The 12,881-nt window shown below is 43.2% G+C and overlaps 2 protein-coding genes across 2 annotated transcripts in view; one reads left to right on the top strand and one right to left on the bottom strand.

The window, feature by feature from the left end:
• LOC116486097 (cytochrome c oxidase assembly factor 1 homolog) overlaps positions 1-5,183 on the bottom strand; it is a 52,642-nt gene extending 47,459 nt beyond the window's left edge. The window contains exon 1 of the mRNA XM_032182057.1: positions 5,137-5,183. The gene's annotated coding sequence lies outside the window, so the exon portion shown is untranslated. The remainder of the gene's footprint in view (positions 1-5,136) is intronic.
• A 3,785-nt stretch (positions 5,184-8,968) lies between these two features.
• BLVRA (biliverdin reductase A) overlaps positions 8,969-12,881 on the top strand; it is a 30,966-nt gene continuing 27,053 nt past the window's right edge. The window contains exon 1 of the mRNA XM_032181891.1: positions 8,969-9,077. Within this exon, the coding sequence (XP_032037782.1) occupies positions 9,069-9,077 (9 nt within the window). The 5' untranslated portion in view covers positions 8,969-9,068. The remainder of the gene's footprint in view (positions 9,078-12,881) is intronic.

The following is a 12,881-nucleotide window of genomic DNA, read 5'->3' as shown; positions in this document are numbered from 1 at the left end:
TGGCTTGTTCTCCTCACTGAGTCCATCTACATTATCCCTGATTTTTTTTTTTACCTGGCTAGCCCTAGCTTTCACAGAATCACAGAACTGTAGGGGTTGGAAGGGACCTCGAAAGATCATCAGGCCCAACCCCCCACCAAAGCAGGTTCCTCAGAGCAGGCTGTCCAGGTAGGTGTCCAGACAGGCCTTGATTATCTCCAGAGAAGGAGACTCAGACAAGCTTTCTTGTACTGGTTTATACTCTCCCTCCCTGGTAGGTTGAAAAGCAGTCTAGTAGCAATCTCTGTCAAAACCAACCAAATAAAAAAACCACCAATATCTATATGGAGAGGAGCTGAAATGCCTCTAAGCACATCTGATAGATCCTCATTGCTCTACCTACCATGCTTTTCAGAGTCAATCCTTGCAGCTCTAATCTAAGTTACATGTCTGTGCCCAGTTCTAATGTTAATGTTGCTTTCACATTTTTCTTATGCCACAAACAGGACACAAATCCTTGTTTTCTTGTCAGTTTTTCTCTGACAAGACTTGCATTCCTTCCACCTATAACCTGCCACAGGGAATCCTGTAAATACAGGGTGAGTAGACTTTAACAAATGTCTCTTCATTCCTGACCATCTTCTCTTCTCCCAGCTCATAAATACCCTACATACATTTCCCACCCTCAGGTGAATAATTTTTCACGTAGCTTTTAACCCAGTGTTGTTTAGATGAGCCTGTCTTTTCAAGCAGTCTAACTCCTGGTGTACCAACCCTTGTTTACACCTTCAATTTGTGGTATTCACCAACACCATACAAACAGTTGCAGAGGGCTGAGACTGGGAAACACTGACCTAAGATTATGGAAACATGAGGGTTAAAAAGACCTACAAGATCCTCTGGTGCAACCATCCCCCTACCACCAATGTCACCCACTAAACCACATCCCCAAGCACCACGTCCAACCTTTCCTTGAACACCCCCAGGGATGGTGACGCTACCACCTCCCTGGGCAACCCGTCCCAATGCCTGACTGCTCCTTCTGAGGAGAAATGTCTCCTCTTTTCCAACCTGACCCTCCCCTGGCACAACTTGAGGCTAGTCTCTCTTGTCCTAAAGATGTTTGGAAATGTCAGAGTTCTCATGGATCAAACATCCCAATGGGTGTTCCTGTTCCCTATGGGCCTTCCTTCAGGGAGAGTTCAAATAGATCAGTTCCTAATTAGCTTAACACTAGACTGATCTCTTAGATACAGCCAGCAGTAATTATACCTCAGGAAATAGTACAGGTTTGTAAATCAGAATATCTCATGCTGAGGGCTCTATATAGGTCACTGTATCCCAGTATATAGGTCACGTGTGGTCAGTTTGGACTTACTCTTGTGAGCTCTCCCACCCATAAGTGGGTGGGCATGGGAGCACACATGCTCTCGAGGTGCAGCTTCTGGAGGTCTATCTGAAAACTTCGAGGTCAAGCCAAAATGCTGGACACAAATATTGCTTCAAGACCACGTTCCTGGTTCTAGCTCATTTAGCATCATCAAAATGAGCACCTACACTAGGTCTAAAATGTAGATCAACACCTGCCAGACAGAGTAGGAGACTGCTGCTGGCATTAATGATGTTAATCTGCATCTGGAGCATGGCACGCAGGGACATGGAAGACTTCTATCTCTGTCAGTTAATAGTGGGAGAAGCTTACAATGCTGTTCTTCAAAGCAGATACAGCTAGATATGTGAAAAATGAAAACATTCACTATTTGTGTGTCTCTAGTTTGATCTGTGAGGTGCCCGATAACAAGATGGCAGAAAACATTTTTAGCTAAAGCATAATTAGCCTTACTATGCATATTGTAGTGATTAAGCCCAAGAACAACTTCTCTGGGGGGGGTTGAGTGAAAATAGTGGGGAAGGGGGGAAAAACCCACCAAATTATCTGCTATATGCAGAGCATACGCAAAGTATTGAGGCATTTCCAGAAACAAGGACTATGTAGTTTTAGCTTTTGGTATGCTGTGCAATGATTTAATGAAAATATGTAAATACAAAGAAAAGCAAATTACCCTGCCCTCCCTGGAGGTGACAAGGGTTTAGATATATCCATTGTTACTGCTGTGCTGTTTTTAAAGAAAAACATCCCTACCCTCCCCAATACATAAAAGTAATCTATTATCTAACTGTAGATGCTCTAATATCAGGAAGCATTTCTGGAATATGCTTAAAAGCAAGTAGTTGATGTCTTTTTCAAGCATTTTACAAGAGGGAAAAGACTAAGATGTAACAATGAACTGATAACCATTTGTAAAATCTCAAGTTCTCTTGTGTATCAGTTAGTTTTCCAGAAGCATACTCAAACCATTTATAATCCTTATGATATGCTGAGCAGACAAATCTAAGACCATATCTTCAAGAGGTTACATCCCACGTTAGCTTTATGGTCCTGTAACTGCTGCTTGCTTACAGAAACTGAGAAACAATACAGGTTTTTTCTCTGCAACCTCCTCAGCTATGCAAAATCATAGCTCTAAATTCTAGACAGAGTCACTAACAGCTCTACAGACAAATGGAAGAACCCATCTAAGTTCCTTTCTTCCTCTCTTTGCTCTTCCCCCAGCTTGAATATGTAGGCATATTGTGTTCATGCACATCAGTTGACTTCAGCTTTTGTGGCACTTCTGCAGCTGAGAGTTGGACAAGCAGCGAGGTGTCTCAGTGCAAAGCAGGCATCCTTCAGATCAGTATCTCAAGATCAGTTACAGTTCTCAGAACAACCACAAGTAGGGCTGCCACCAAATGATTCTCAGAGCTGCTCTAAAGGCTGTCCTGCAGACTTCCTAGGTAAGGTAGTCTGAGAAAATAAGAGAACCTGTTGTGAAATAATGCTTGAGTGGAGCTCTGGTGTTCACCAGATCAGTCACATTCGCCTGTGCCTGCTAGACTGTGCCAGGTATATACAAAAGGCCAAGTGCAGGAACAGTCACATTGTTGGGGAGGGCATGTGTGTGCCTCTCCCTTTGTGTAAGCAGCAACAGTAAAAGCTACCTTAACTGTAGCAAAAACAACCCAGCATCAACTCTTCCTCTTGCTTCATCTTATGCTGTGGTCAGATTCGCAAAGTTAAGCGTGTATCTTGCTTTTTTTTGCTCCTCTGGCATTATGTCAAAACCCAGAAGTTTTGTATTAGTACTTTCTCAGCCACTTTTCTATATCAACAGACATGCAAAGCCTCTGACTTCTAGGGAATAACCAGCTTTGAAGTAAAATACAGGCAGCAATAATCCATGCACACTTCATTAACTTCAGAACTGCTAAAGCAAAGTACTACTTAGAAAAAGCTGTAACATAGTAATGAAGGGTTTGGGTTTTATTTTTCTAATCCTGAAAGCTCCTTATCTCTATTCTCCATGTTTTTTCATTCAATTTACAGAAGTCCAAATTAAAGCTCATGTAACAAAGACGCTAAATTTTGACTAACCTCTTCACTTCCTGCCCTACTCCCTCAATGCAATCCCTTTCTTCCTTAGGGGAACAAATGCAACAACTTGAACTGCTGCATTGTTTGGTTAAGATAACAATAATTTGAGTTGCTGAAATATCCCAAACCAGCCAAATTCCACTGAACACACAAAGTAAATGTGAAGAAAAGTTAAGATAGTGAAAGCCAGTAATTCTTTTCAAGTCTTAACTGAGACAAAGTGATCTCTAAGCACTACACTGCCGAAAGGACAGTATTTTATCTCTCGTCAACATGCATGCATCTTTTTCTACCACACCCCAGTCACATTTAAGAGCCTTTAACATGGGCTACTGCAGGCAATGTAACTAGTTTACTGCTCACATTTCAATTGAAGCGTGTCAAAACAGACTGAGTGTATATTAATGCTGCATCGAGGTGCAGCTGTAACCCTCTGCTGAAAGGGGTGCAAGAGTGGGCATCTGCAGGGTATGCCATGCCCGGAAAGCTGTGATACACTGAAAAACCAACTTTTAAGAAGCCAGCGGATGGCCAAACCCGATACAAGACGTACAGCACGATGTGCAGCTGGGGCAGTGGAACAGGGCCATCTTGCTGTCGCAGCCTGCTATTGCTCCAGCTTGTGAAAAGAAAGTGGCCTACGGGGGCAGGCTCACTCTTTCGTGTGTCAGTGCTTCGGTTTATCAAAAAACGGCACTAAAAGAAGCAATGCAGCCAACTTTTGTGCCCTATGCTACATGCTCTCTTCTTGTGCTTCGCGTAAATCAGCAGGAAGTTAATAACTTTAAACCAACCGGGCAGGGAGGCAGAGGAGGAGTTAGTTTCGATAAAAAGGGATGGGGGGGTGGAGGACACTGACAGACAGACCTTGTCTCATTTAGGGATGATCAATCTTAAACTGGAAGGTTTTGATTTTTAAGGAAAGATAGCAATTCCTTTTCTTCATGGTGTTATAGGAGCATTAAAATATGCTCAGGACAACTCATTCAAAAGTTGTAGCAGAATGGAAAAGGTAAATTGGACTCTAGTTTTCTTTGTGGGTGGATGACACAGTAAATGATCTGCTTTGTCTGCTTTAATTCTTCAAATTTCTTCTAGCTGTGCTTCTGCCATTAGCTTTCCTGCAGCACACGGTACTGTGGGTCCATGCCTGTTTTAACATCACAGGGACTGAGTGCTGGTCCCATGGGGCAGCAGTGGGGCCACTGCCTCCTCCACCCCAAACCACCTGCCCTGGAGCTGGCGGTGCTCACCGGTGTCCCTGGAAAAGGTTATTTAGGTGGGTGAAGCTACTGTTAGGGGACACCTGTCCCTGAGTCGTCTTCACAGCAACCTGAATTGTTTTTCATTGGTTTTGGTTGCAGCTCCCTAGATGAATTTGCCTCGCATCTAAAACCAGGCAGTATCTACTTAAAATATAATCACCATTAACACTGCCCTGCTAATCGCACCGTGTATATTACTGCAGTCGTTCCTCCCCTTGCGTGTCCTAGACTCCTCGCTCACCAGGCATGCACCCACCTCCTGCACTGCTCCCCCCCGGGGTGCCACCCCGCTCTCACCCCCGCCACCCTTACAAAGTGCCTTATCCGCCATCCCCCCCCACACAGAGCCTGGGGTCCCTCCCCGCCGCCATTTTGTGCCCCCTCCCCCGGCCGCCATCACGGCGGCGCCTGACTCACGGCAGCGGCGGGCGGGCGGGCTCACGCCTGGGCCGTGGGGGCCGCCATTGCCGCGGGCTGCGGCGCTGCCAGGGGGCGCTGCGGGCGGCTGAGGAGCTGGGGTGGGAGGCGAAGCTGTGGCCGCCGCTGTGTTTAAACAAGGGGATGGCTTTGGGGGTCCTTCTTCTCTCTTCTTTGGGGCAGGATTGGGGGTTTCCTGGGTCTGTGCCCTTTTGGGAGGGAGCGGCGGGTGTCCCGCTACCCTGACCTTGGCTGTGGGGGTGAGGCGGTTGTGGTTGGAGGGGAGCCTTGCTTATGTTCTCCGTCAGATGACAGAAAAGAGGAATAAATTGCATCTTTGCGACTGATTCTTTGCATCTAATTTGATCAGATTCCATAAACTGAGATATATATTTATTTACTATAATCTTTTCATTCCAAATGTATCCCTCGTTATTGTACCACAAGCTGATGCCTCTGTCAGTTTATTTAGCAGGCTTTCTGGGGCTGTAACAAACCAGCACTTAGGCTCTAGCATTTGTAAAGTGTGTTTATTGCTAGATTACAGGATCCTGAGTGTTGGCTCACAATAGCTTTGATTCATCTGAAATTAAATGGTGACTGTACCCGTAATTTCAGTGTGTCGTCCTGTTATTTCTCACTGTCATACATGCTTTGATAATACGTTGCATTGCTCTTCCTGACTGAGGAGCTGAATTCAACACTCTTCTCAATGCTGTTTTTTCTTATCCAAATAGTTTTCAACTTTTTTTTTTTTTTTTTTTTTACATGTTTTGGCTTGCCATACTAGTGGAATACTAGCTGCTATTGAATTCTCACAAACACACCTGCTTTTTCCCTTCAAGGACTTCAACTGCTTACCAGACAAGTCGTATCATCGCAGTGACAATTATTTTGTTGTGCATTGTTTAGGCGTTCCTGACAAAATAATTGAAAAGTGAAAAACTGCTAGGTTGTAGCAAAGTGAGTTAATGCATCTGGCACTTGCTAGGACTTGTAACACTCCTGTGTGTGTGGCAGGTGAGAGTGGGGGGCACAAAAAGACAAACAGCAAAACAAAGCAATGTGCAAATGCAACAAAAAATCCAGTCAGAAATACAGGACAACTAGAAGGGGGGTGGCAGCCCGTAGTAGTGGGAAATCAACCTGTGCTTGTGCAAATAAGGCCTGTTAGGAGACTTTTGTCTGCAAAGCTGTAGGCTTTTTAACCCTCTTTCTTTCCTCAAGCCTCTCATGCCTCTCTACTGACATTCTTTGTGGGAATCTGTTACCTTTATGTTCAGTGGTGGTCTGACTCCAACATACCTAATTACTCTCTAAAAAAGAATCTGTTCTATACATTTCAGTCCTGAAGAAGGATTTTCATGCCAAAAGCTTGTCTACAGTTCTCAGCTATGCTTATGTAGTAGACCTAAGTACATCTGCAAGCCTTCTCCTTGTCAGTTTGCCATGATGAAAGCTGTACAATATCCATCCAACTTTGTTGAAGTTTTATTTGTATTGAAAGATCTTCATTATTTACAGATACTTTCTCTGCCATTTTCATACCAGTAGAGGAACAGACTGCTTAAGACAAGGCACTATTTGGTGCTGCTTCCAAAGTCAGTGTTTCCCCCTGCCCACATTCACCATCCTAGGGACCCCAGCTTCTCTTGCCATGCTGGCTGCTCATCTCACAGCCGCAAAAGGCTGCTCTGGAGTCTATGTCTCGTTCCTCTCTGAAGGAAAAGCTCCCCTGCACTCTGATCTTGCCTAGGTTTGGAGTTAAGTGTTCGGTTTGTTATCTGGCCACCTGCATAAATACACAAACCTGTGGCAGTCCAAGCTTGAGGCTGTTTGCAGGGATCAAACAGCAAGCAGTGATGCCAAAAAGCATAGTTGTCCGACAAGTTTAAGCTAACCTAAATTTACAGCATGCTGGAAAGAGGCAGTTCTGTCCTGTTTGGCTGCATGTTGCCACTCCCACCCTTGTTTTGGAAGCTGATCCATCTGAAAAGTGGGGATTTTTTTAAATTTATTTTTTATAAGGTTAATTATGAGATCAAACAGGTTCTGGATCCTGTAGAACACATGGCTGTAAAATTGATACCACTCTTTCTGAATCTGAAGATGCATCTGCCTCTAATCAGTCCCATATGCATTATTTCATACATTCTGCTATTTGTTATGGTTTCCTATCATGTGCTAATTGATTCATTATTTTTTGCTAAGCATACAGTCACATGCTACTCATTAGCAGTCCCATATGCTGAACTCATGTTGGATACCTTTTAAATGCCATATATCCTGGCCTGCCAGCCCTTCTATAGGCAAAACAACACATGTTGCTGACCTTCATTCATGCCTTGCACTTTAAACTTCCTGCTCATTAGTCTTCTATGTAATTCTTTAGTCACACTCTGGAGCTCCTCCTTATTGCAGTTGTGTAATGACTGTAATTAGAGCTGCTGATTACATAGATCCGTGCTTTAGCCTCTGGTACTACAAAGTGTTTGACAGGGGGAGGAAAGAATTTTGAAACACCATGTGACATTTTTGAAACACCCAGCATAGTTAAATCAGTATAAAACCTGTGTTCAGATTAAGTTATTTTAGACCATGGAGGTCTTGCCTGTGTTATAGCTCTGTAAGTGGCTCAGAAAACATGACTATAGAAAAGCAAATGTGGCTGTAAGGAGGCTAACTGGTTTCCCAACTACTTGCTGGTAGGGAAGTTAACTGGTCAGAATAAATGAGAAAAGATGAAAAGAATAGTTTATCCTATAACCTTACAATCCCATCCTGCAGATTTTTATAATAAAGAATTAACAGGATCTATAGCTGCACTGAATTTTTAAGCCTTATAGGAAAAGACAGACTACTTATACTATTACCACTTATAGATAGTGTGCCCTAAGGTTTTCTGGAAACAGGTCGAATAGAAGACATTTAGGTGGAAAAGATATTGTTACAGATTCCTCTGGAGTTATTTCTACTTTACATCTGAAGCAAGTGAGTACTGAAGCAGATCCTTTGTACCTGCAGTCTGAATTTGACACGGTTTCAGGTGCTGTCATGGCCTGTGAATGCCCAACATCAGCACGGTGTAGCACAAGCTGTGGAATTCACGCTGTGTGTTTCGTATTCTGTTTATTGCAGGAACTACTGGCCTCCAGGAAAACAGCTGCACCCTCCCAGACTTTTATCTTCCAAGCTCCGAACGAAGCAGCTGAAAGCCCTGTTGCTGGTAGATAAGCAGCACAAGTTGAGGGGGTAGTAGAGAGGCTGGCAGTGAGAGCTAGGTAAAAAACACCTCTCCAAGGAACAGCTGGTGCTAAAGCATGGTGCATCGCAGCCCTGGAAGCAATTTCTACAGGAAGCAGGGCAAATAGCCCTGAGTAAGAGCTTGTGTAATGCCTGGGTTGTCCCAGCCGCTACTCCTTGTGTGCAGCCTGCTTGGGCGAAGCCAGGCACAGGCTGATGCGGTTGCTTTTCCATCAGGGGGGCTTGGCGCTGCCGAGACCCCCATTTCCCTGAGCAAGGACTCAGCCTGCACCATAAACCTTGTGGATGCAGCAACAGGGCTGATGTGCTGGGCTCTGGGTGGTGCTCGGCTGCGACTTCACCGGGGTCTCAACCCGGGCTGCTTAACCAGGGGCTTCTCCAGGTCCCCAGGGGGGTGAGGACGCCCCTCGCTGGCCAGGTGCTGCTGTCTCGTTATCTGCCGGGCTGAGCGCCTGCCTGCAGCAGCCTCTGTGGTGCCGCAGCTGCTTGCTGCAGGGCGATATCCCGCCCCTATAGCGCCCTTATTGGGTTCCTGGCCCAGGGGGTGTTGCCGCAGCGGTGGCCGGGCAGCGGGGCAGTGATGTGCTGCTGCGGCTGCAGGGCGTTGTGTAAGGAGGAGCTGCAGGGAGCGGAGGGGAATTAAGCAGGATCGCAGTGCTCCTCTGTGAATGGAAGAGGTTAGTGACTATTACTTAACCCCTGCTAACAGTAATTGGGAGCTGGAAGCACCGCTGTAGTTTTCTCGGCCCCAAGGTGGGCAAGCCAGCGGGGGGAGCAGAGAGAGGAGAAGAGAAAAGCCCTTTTTTTGGAAAAACGCCCAAGCTGCGCTGAAGCAGAGAATTAGCTTATAAATGATATGGAAGTGGCCAAGTAGCACAGTGGGGTGGCTGGAGCAGTGTGTGGTGAGCAAGTGAGAGTCCACCCCAAGCCTCTTCTATGAGGTGTCTGCAGGGCTTCTTTACAGGAGTGCTGAGCTTCCTGCAAGCCCTGTTAAAAGCCACGGTTACTGCAGGTGTCTGACACCCCCTTCGGAAACAACAGCCCACTGACCTTAGTTCACCTGTGTGGAGATGATATTCTCCTGTCCTGAAAGGATTGTGATGGGTGGGGCCGTGTTCCAGACCACATTTTGGTGGGAAAATGGCAATTCTCATCTTCTCAGATGCATCATACAATCCACACGTGAAGTTGGAACTTTACTAATATTACTTTATCCTCTAGTCACAGCTGTCACTTACCTCTATCTTAACAAAAAAAGACCAACCAAACAAAAACAACAATCAAGCTGTGTATTGTAGCTCAGCCTACTCACAGAAAGAGAGGCTCAGCCTTTATATAACTTTCCTGGCATCATGCTGAACCTCCGCGTTGGAGGTTGTTCAAAAAATCAAGCTAGTGTTAATTAGGGCAGCAGTTTATTGGACTGATTTTGCGTGAAATCATTTTTATCACACTCCTTCCGTTGGTTTGCCAAATTAATTTTCCTGGATTGAAGGTAGTCATTCAGCTGTTAGTCCTCTGACTCCAGTTGCTAATGCAGAATGACACCGTGCCAAAAATCAATAACGTAGTTCTTGAGCATCTTCCTGTCATTTGTATGAATAATGGGCAAATAAAGACAAATCTGTTTCAATAATACAAAACAAAGACAAATCTGTTTCAATAATACAAATCCAACCTGACGTTTAGTTTTCACAAAATGAAGAGCAATAATTAAATGTTTAAAAGTATACTCAGATAACTAAAAGTAGACCAAGTTAGCTAAATATCCTTCACAGATGTTTATGTTAAGAACTAATAATATATTCTAAGCAAATACAAGTTGCTGAAATAAAACTAATAGTGCTCTATATCAAAACCTCTCTAAACAGGGTATTGTGTTGTTTCAGTTGGAAACTGACAGCCCGAAACTTCCTTCAAAATGCCAAGACTTAACTTAGTTTGTTAACTGAACAAATGTTTAACAAACATTTAGTGAACAAACATTAGTAAACATTTGTTCACTAAAGTTAAAAATGAATAGGAAATATAACAAAGCCTTAGTTAAAGTCTTACTAAAACTATTGTCACAGGCAGTGGATGGAACTTAGACATTCAATAACTGATATTTTAAATATTTAAGTATTTAAAATATTAATGGTTAATATTTCTACTGTAGGACCGGGGAACTTCCCTTATACTTGAGGGTTAATGTATTCTGGACATGTCCTGCTAAATTCACATGGATGTTCTCAACAGACTTTTTTCTAATACCAACCTCACAGTTTCTTTAGCAAGTGAGCTCAGTTACTGCTTAGAAGCAACCAGAGTTCAACTCAATGCAGTATAGTTTGTGTTATCCTTATAGGAAGGGCAGTGCATATTTTATGTAGCTGAAGAGAAGAATTGATCTAATTTTCAGGGTTTTTATTATCCTTTTTACCTCCCAAATTGTTGCGTTAACCAGACATCTCACGAATAAACAAACAAACAAAAAAAAACAAAACACCACATTTAGTTTTAATTTTAAAAATCAAAGAACCGAGCTTTTTTTTTTTATTATTTAAATAAAGGATATCTGTAGTATTGACTAGCTTCAGAAACTAAGCCCAGCAGATGAAACTGGATGAAAGATCAGCCATTTCATCTATGTACTGAAAATTAACTGTTCACGTTGAAACAAGTGAAAATGAAGCAATAAATGAAATTACTGGTTTTTGAATTAAAACTGGAATTACTTCCTATTTTGTACTTGAATATCGGAATTTCAGTAAGATGCAAGAATGAAATGCACATTGGCTTTTTTTTTTAATGGTGGGGAGGATATATTGCATGCGCTTCTGTGCAGATTTGTTGTAAGAAGCGTCAGTAAGTGTTTTCCATCATTTCAGGTAGGGTCCATTGCAATTTTCTCTGTGCTGACCTCCTCAGTCAGGTAAGCAGCAGTCAGGCACAGGATGTAAAAACAAACCAAAGCTGGGGAGAAGTGGAGAAACCAAGAGAAAGGGCTTGGGTAGGTGTCGGGGTTTGCGGTGGTAGAGTAACTACCCAGGGGAAGAAGTTCCTTTGTTTGACATACAGTTGCATCAACGTACCAGGAATAACTCTTTCAGCTCTAATTTTTAGGCAACCGGATATCTTTCTGAAGCTTGCAGTTAGTGCTCATTGTAGTAAGAGGACTTGCTCAATAAAGAACCATATAAACATAACAAGGCATCAAAATGGTTACTTCACTGAAAGGGGAATGAGGCTTACAGAAAAGCTGTCTGAAAGCCAAGGCACTTAGCAGCTTAAATCCTGTGTTAGAAAAACATTGAATGTATACATGCCCTGTTATAAATTGGTAGAACAAAGGTTGCTGAGGGGCTGTCCCCCTGATCTGGAGCCAGCCTTGAGTCATAGAAAGTGCTCTTATGCATGTCGGGCCAATCTATTAGGCTTACACCTGGAAACCTTATAAAATAAGTGCAATTATAATAAAAATATAAAAATATATTTGACCTGTTTCTTCTCAACTAAGCAAAAAGAGCTTTGGCTTTTTTTTTGTGAACTTAAGCATCCCCTACAGTAACATTTGCAACCGAGACAGAGCTCTACTGTGCTAATTGAAATGAATTGCAGAAAACACACCTGACCGGGAAAGATAATGAAATGGATTTGTTAATCCTGTTATTCCAGATGAGTGGAATCCACTATGTAAAATAGAACTGAACTTTCCTTAACAATATGAGTTCAACAGCATAAAAGAAGTCTCTCTATTTTTTTTTTTCCTCCTTAGTACAGCATTATAAGCCATTTAGAAAGACCCTGGCTTGGGCAACTAGAGTTTCTGTTATAGTAACTATCCTAAATGCCAAATTAAAGGCTGTACCGTGCTTGTTAATAAAGAAAGCCTTTCTAGTAGCTCAAGTAATGTTACCGTGTTTATTAGCTTAGTGAAATGTGTAGGCAGAAAGGGATCTTTACCATCTTGCTGCAACCTTTGTTCTGTGAGTGAGAGCAGATGAAAGCTTCCAGAAGGAATAAGGAATTATTTAATAATCACAGAATTCCTAAATGAGAGAGAGAGAAGTGGTACAGGATGTGAGGGAAGGACTTGAGACCATAGTCATTCTCGCTGAAACGCCATGGATGTTTTTAGCCATGCTAAGAGCTGTAAAGCCTTGTGAACCTTTCTGTTTCTAGGGAGAGCAGCACTTAGTCACTATTTACTGTCTTTTGCAGGCTCTGACACAGATCAGCAACAGAAGACTGGTTAGTCTGTTATTTTGTGATGATTGTAGAGACTGCACTGGCTTGCTCGAGCTTGTCTTTGGAGTAATTAGTTAATTTTTCTCAGGCACAGCACAATTGTGTGCAGCTGGAAGTGGAATCAGCATGTCTGTATAATTCTCTGTGTTTGGTCTCAGTGACAGATACAAACATGTAAAGGACTGAGGTTTTGTCCCTATCAAATCAGGTTCATAACATACAGATGGAGAAGGTAATTCAACTCCTGGCCT

The sequence above is a fragment of the Aythya fuligula genome, chromosome 2, assembly GCF_009819795.1.
Source record: "Aythya fuligula isolate bAytFul2 chromosome 2, bAytFul2.pri, whole genome shotgun sequence".
Classification (NCBI taxonomy): Eukaryota; Metazoa; Chordata; class Aves; order Anseriformes; family Anatidae; genus Aythya; species Aythya fuligula.
Note: the sequence above shows the minus strand (reverse complement) of the source record. Positions and strands in the feature narration are given on the sequence as shown.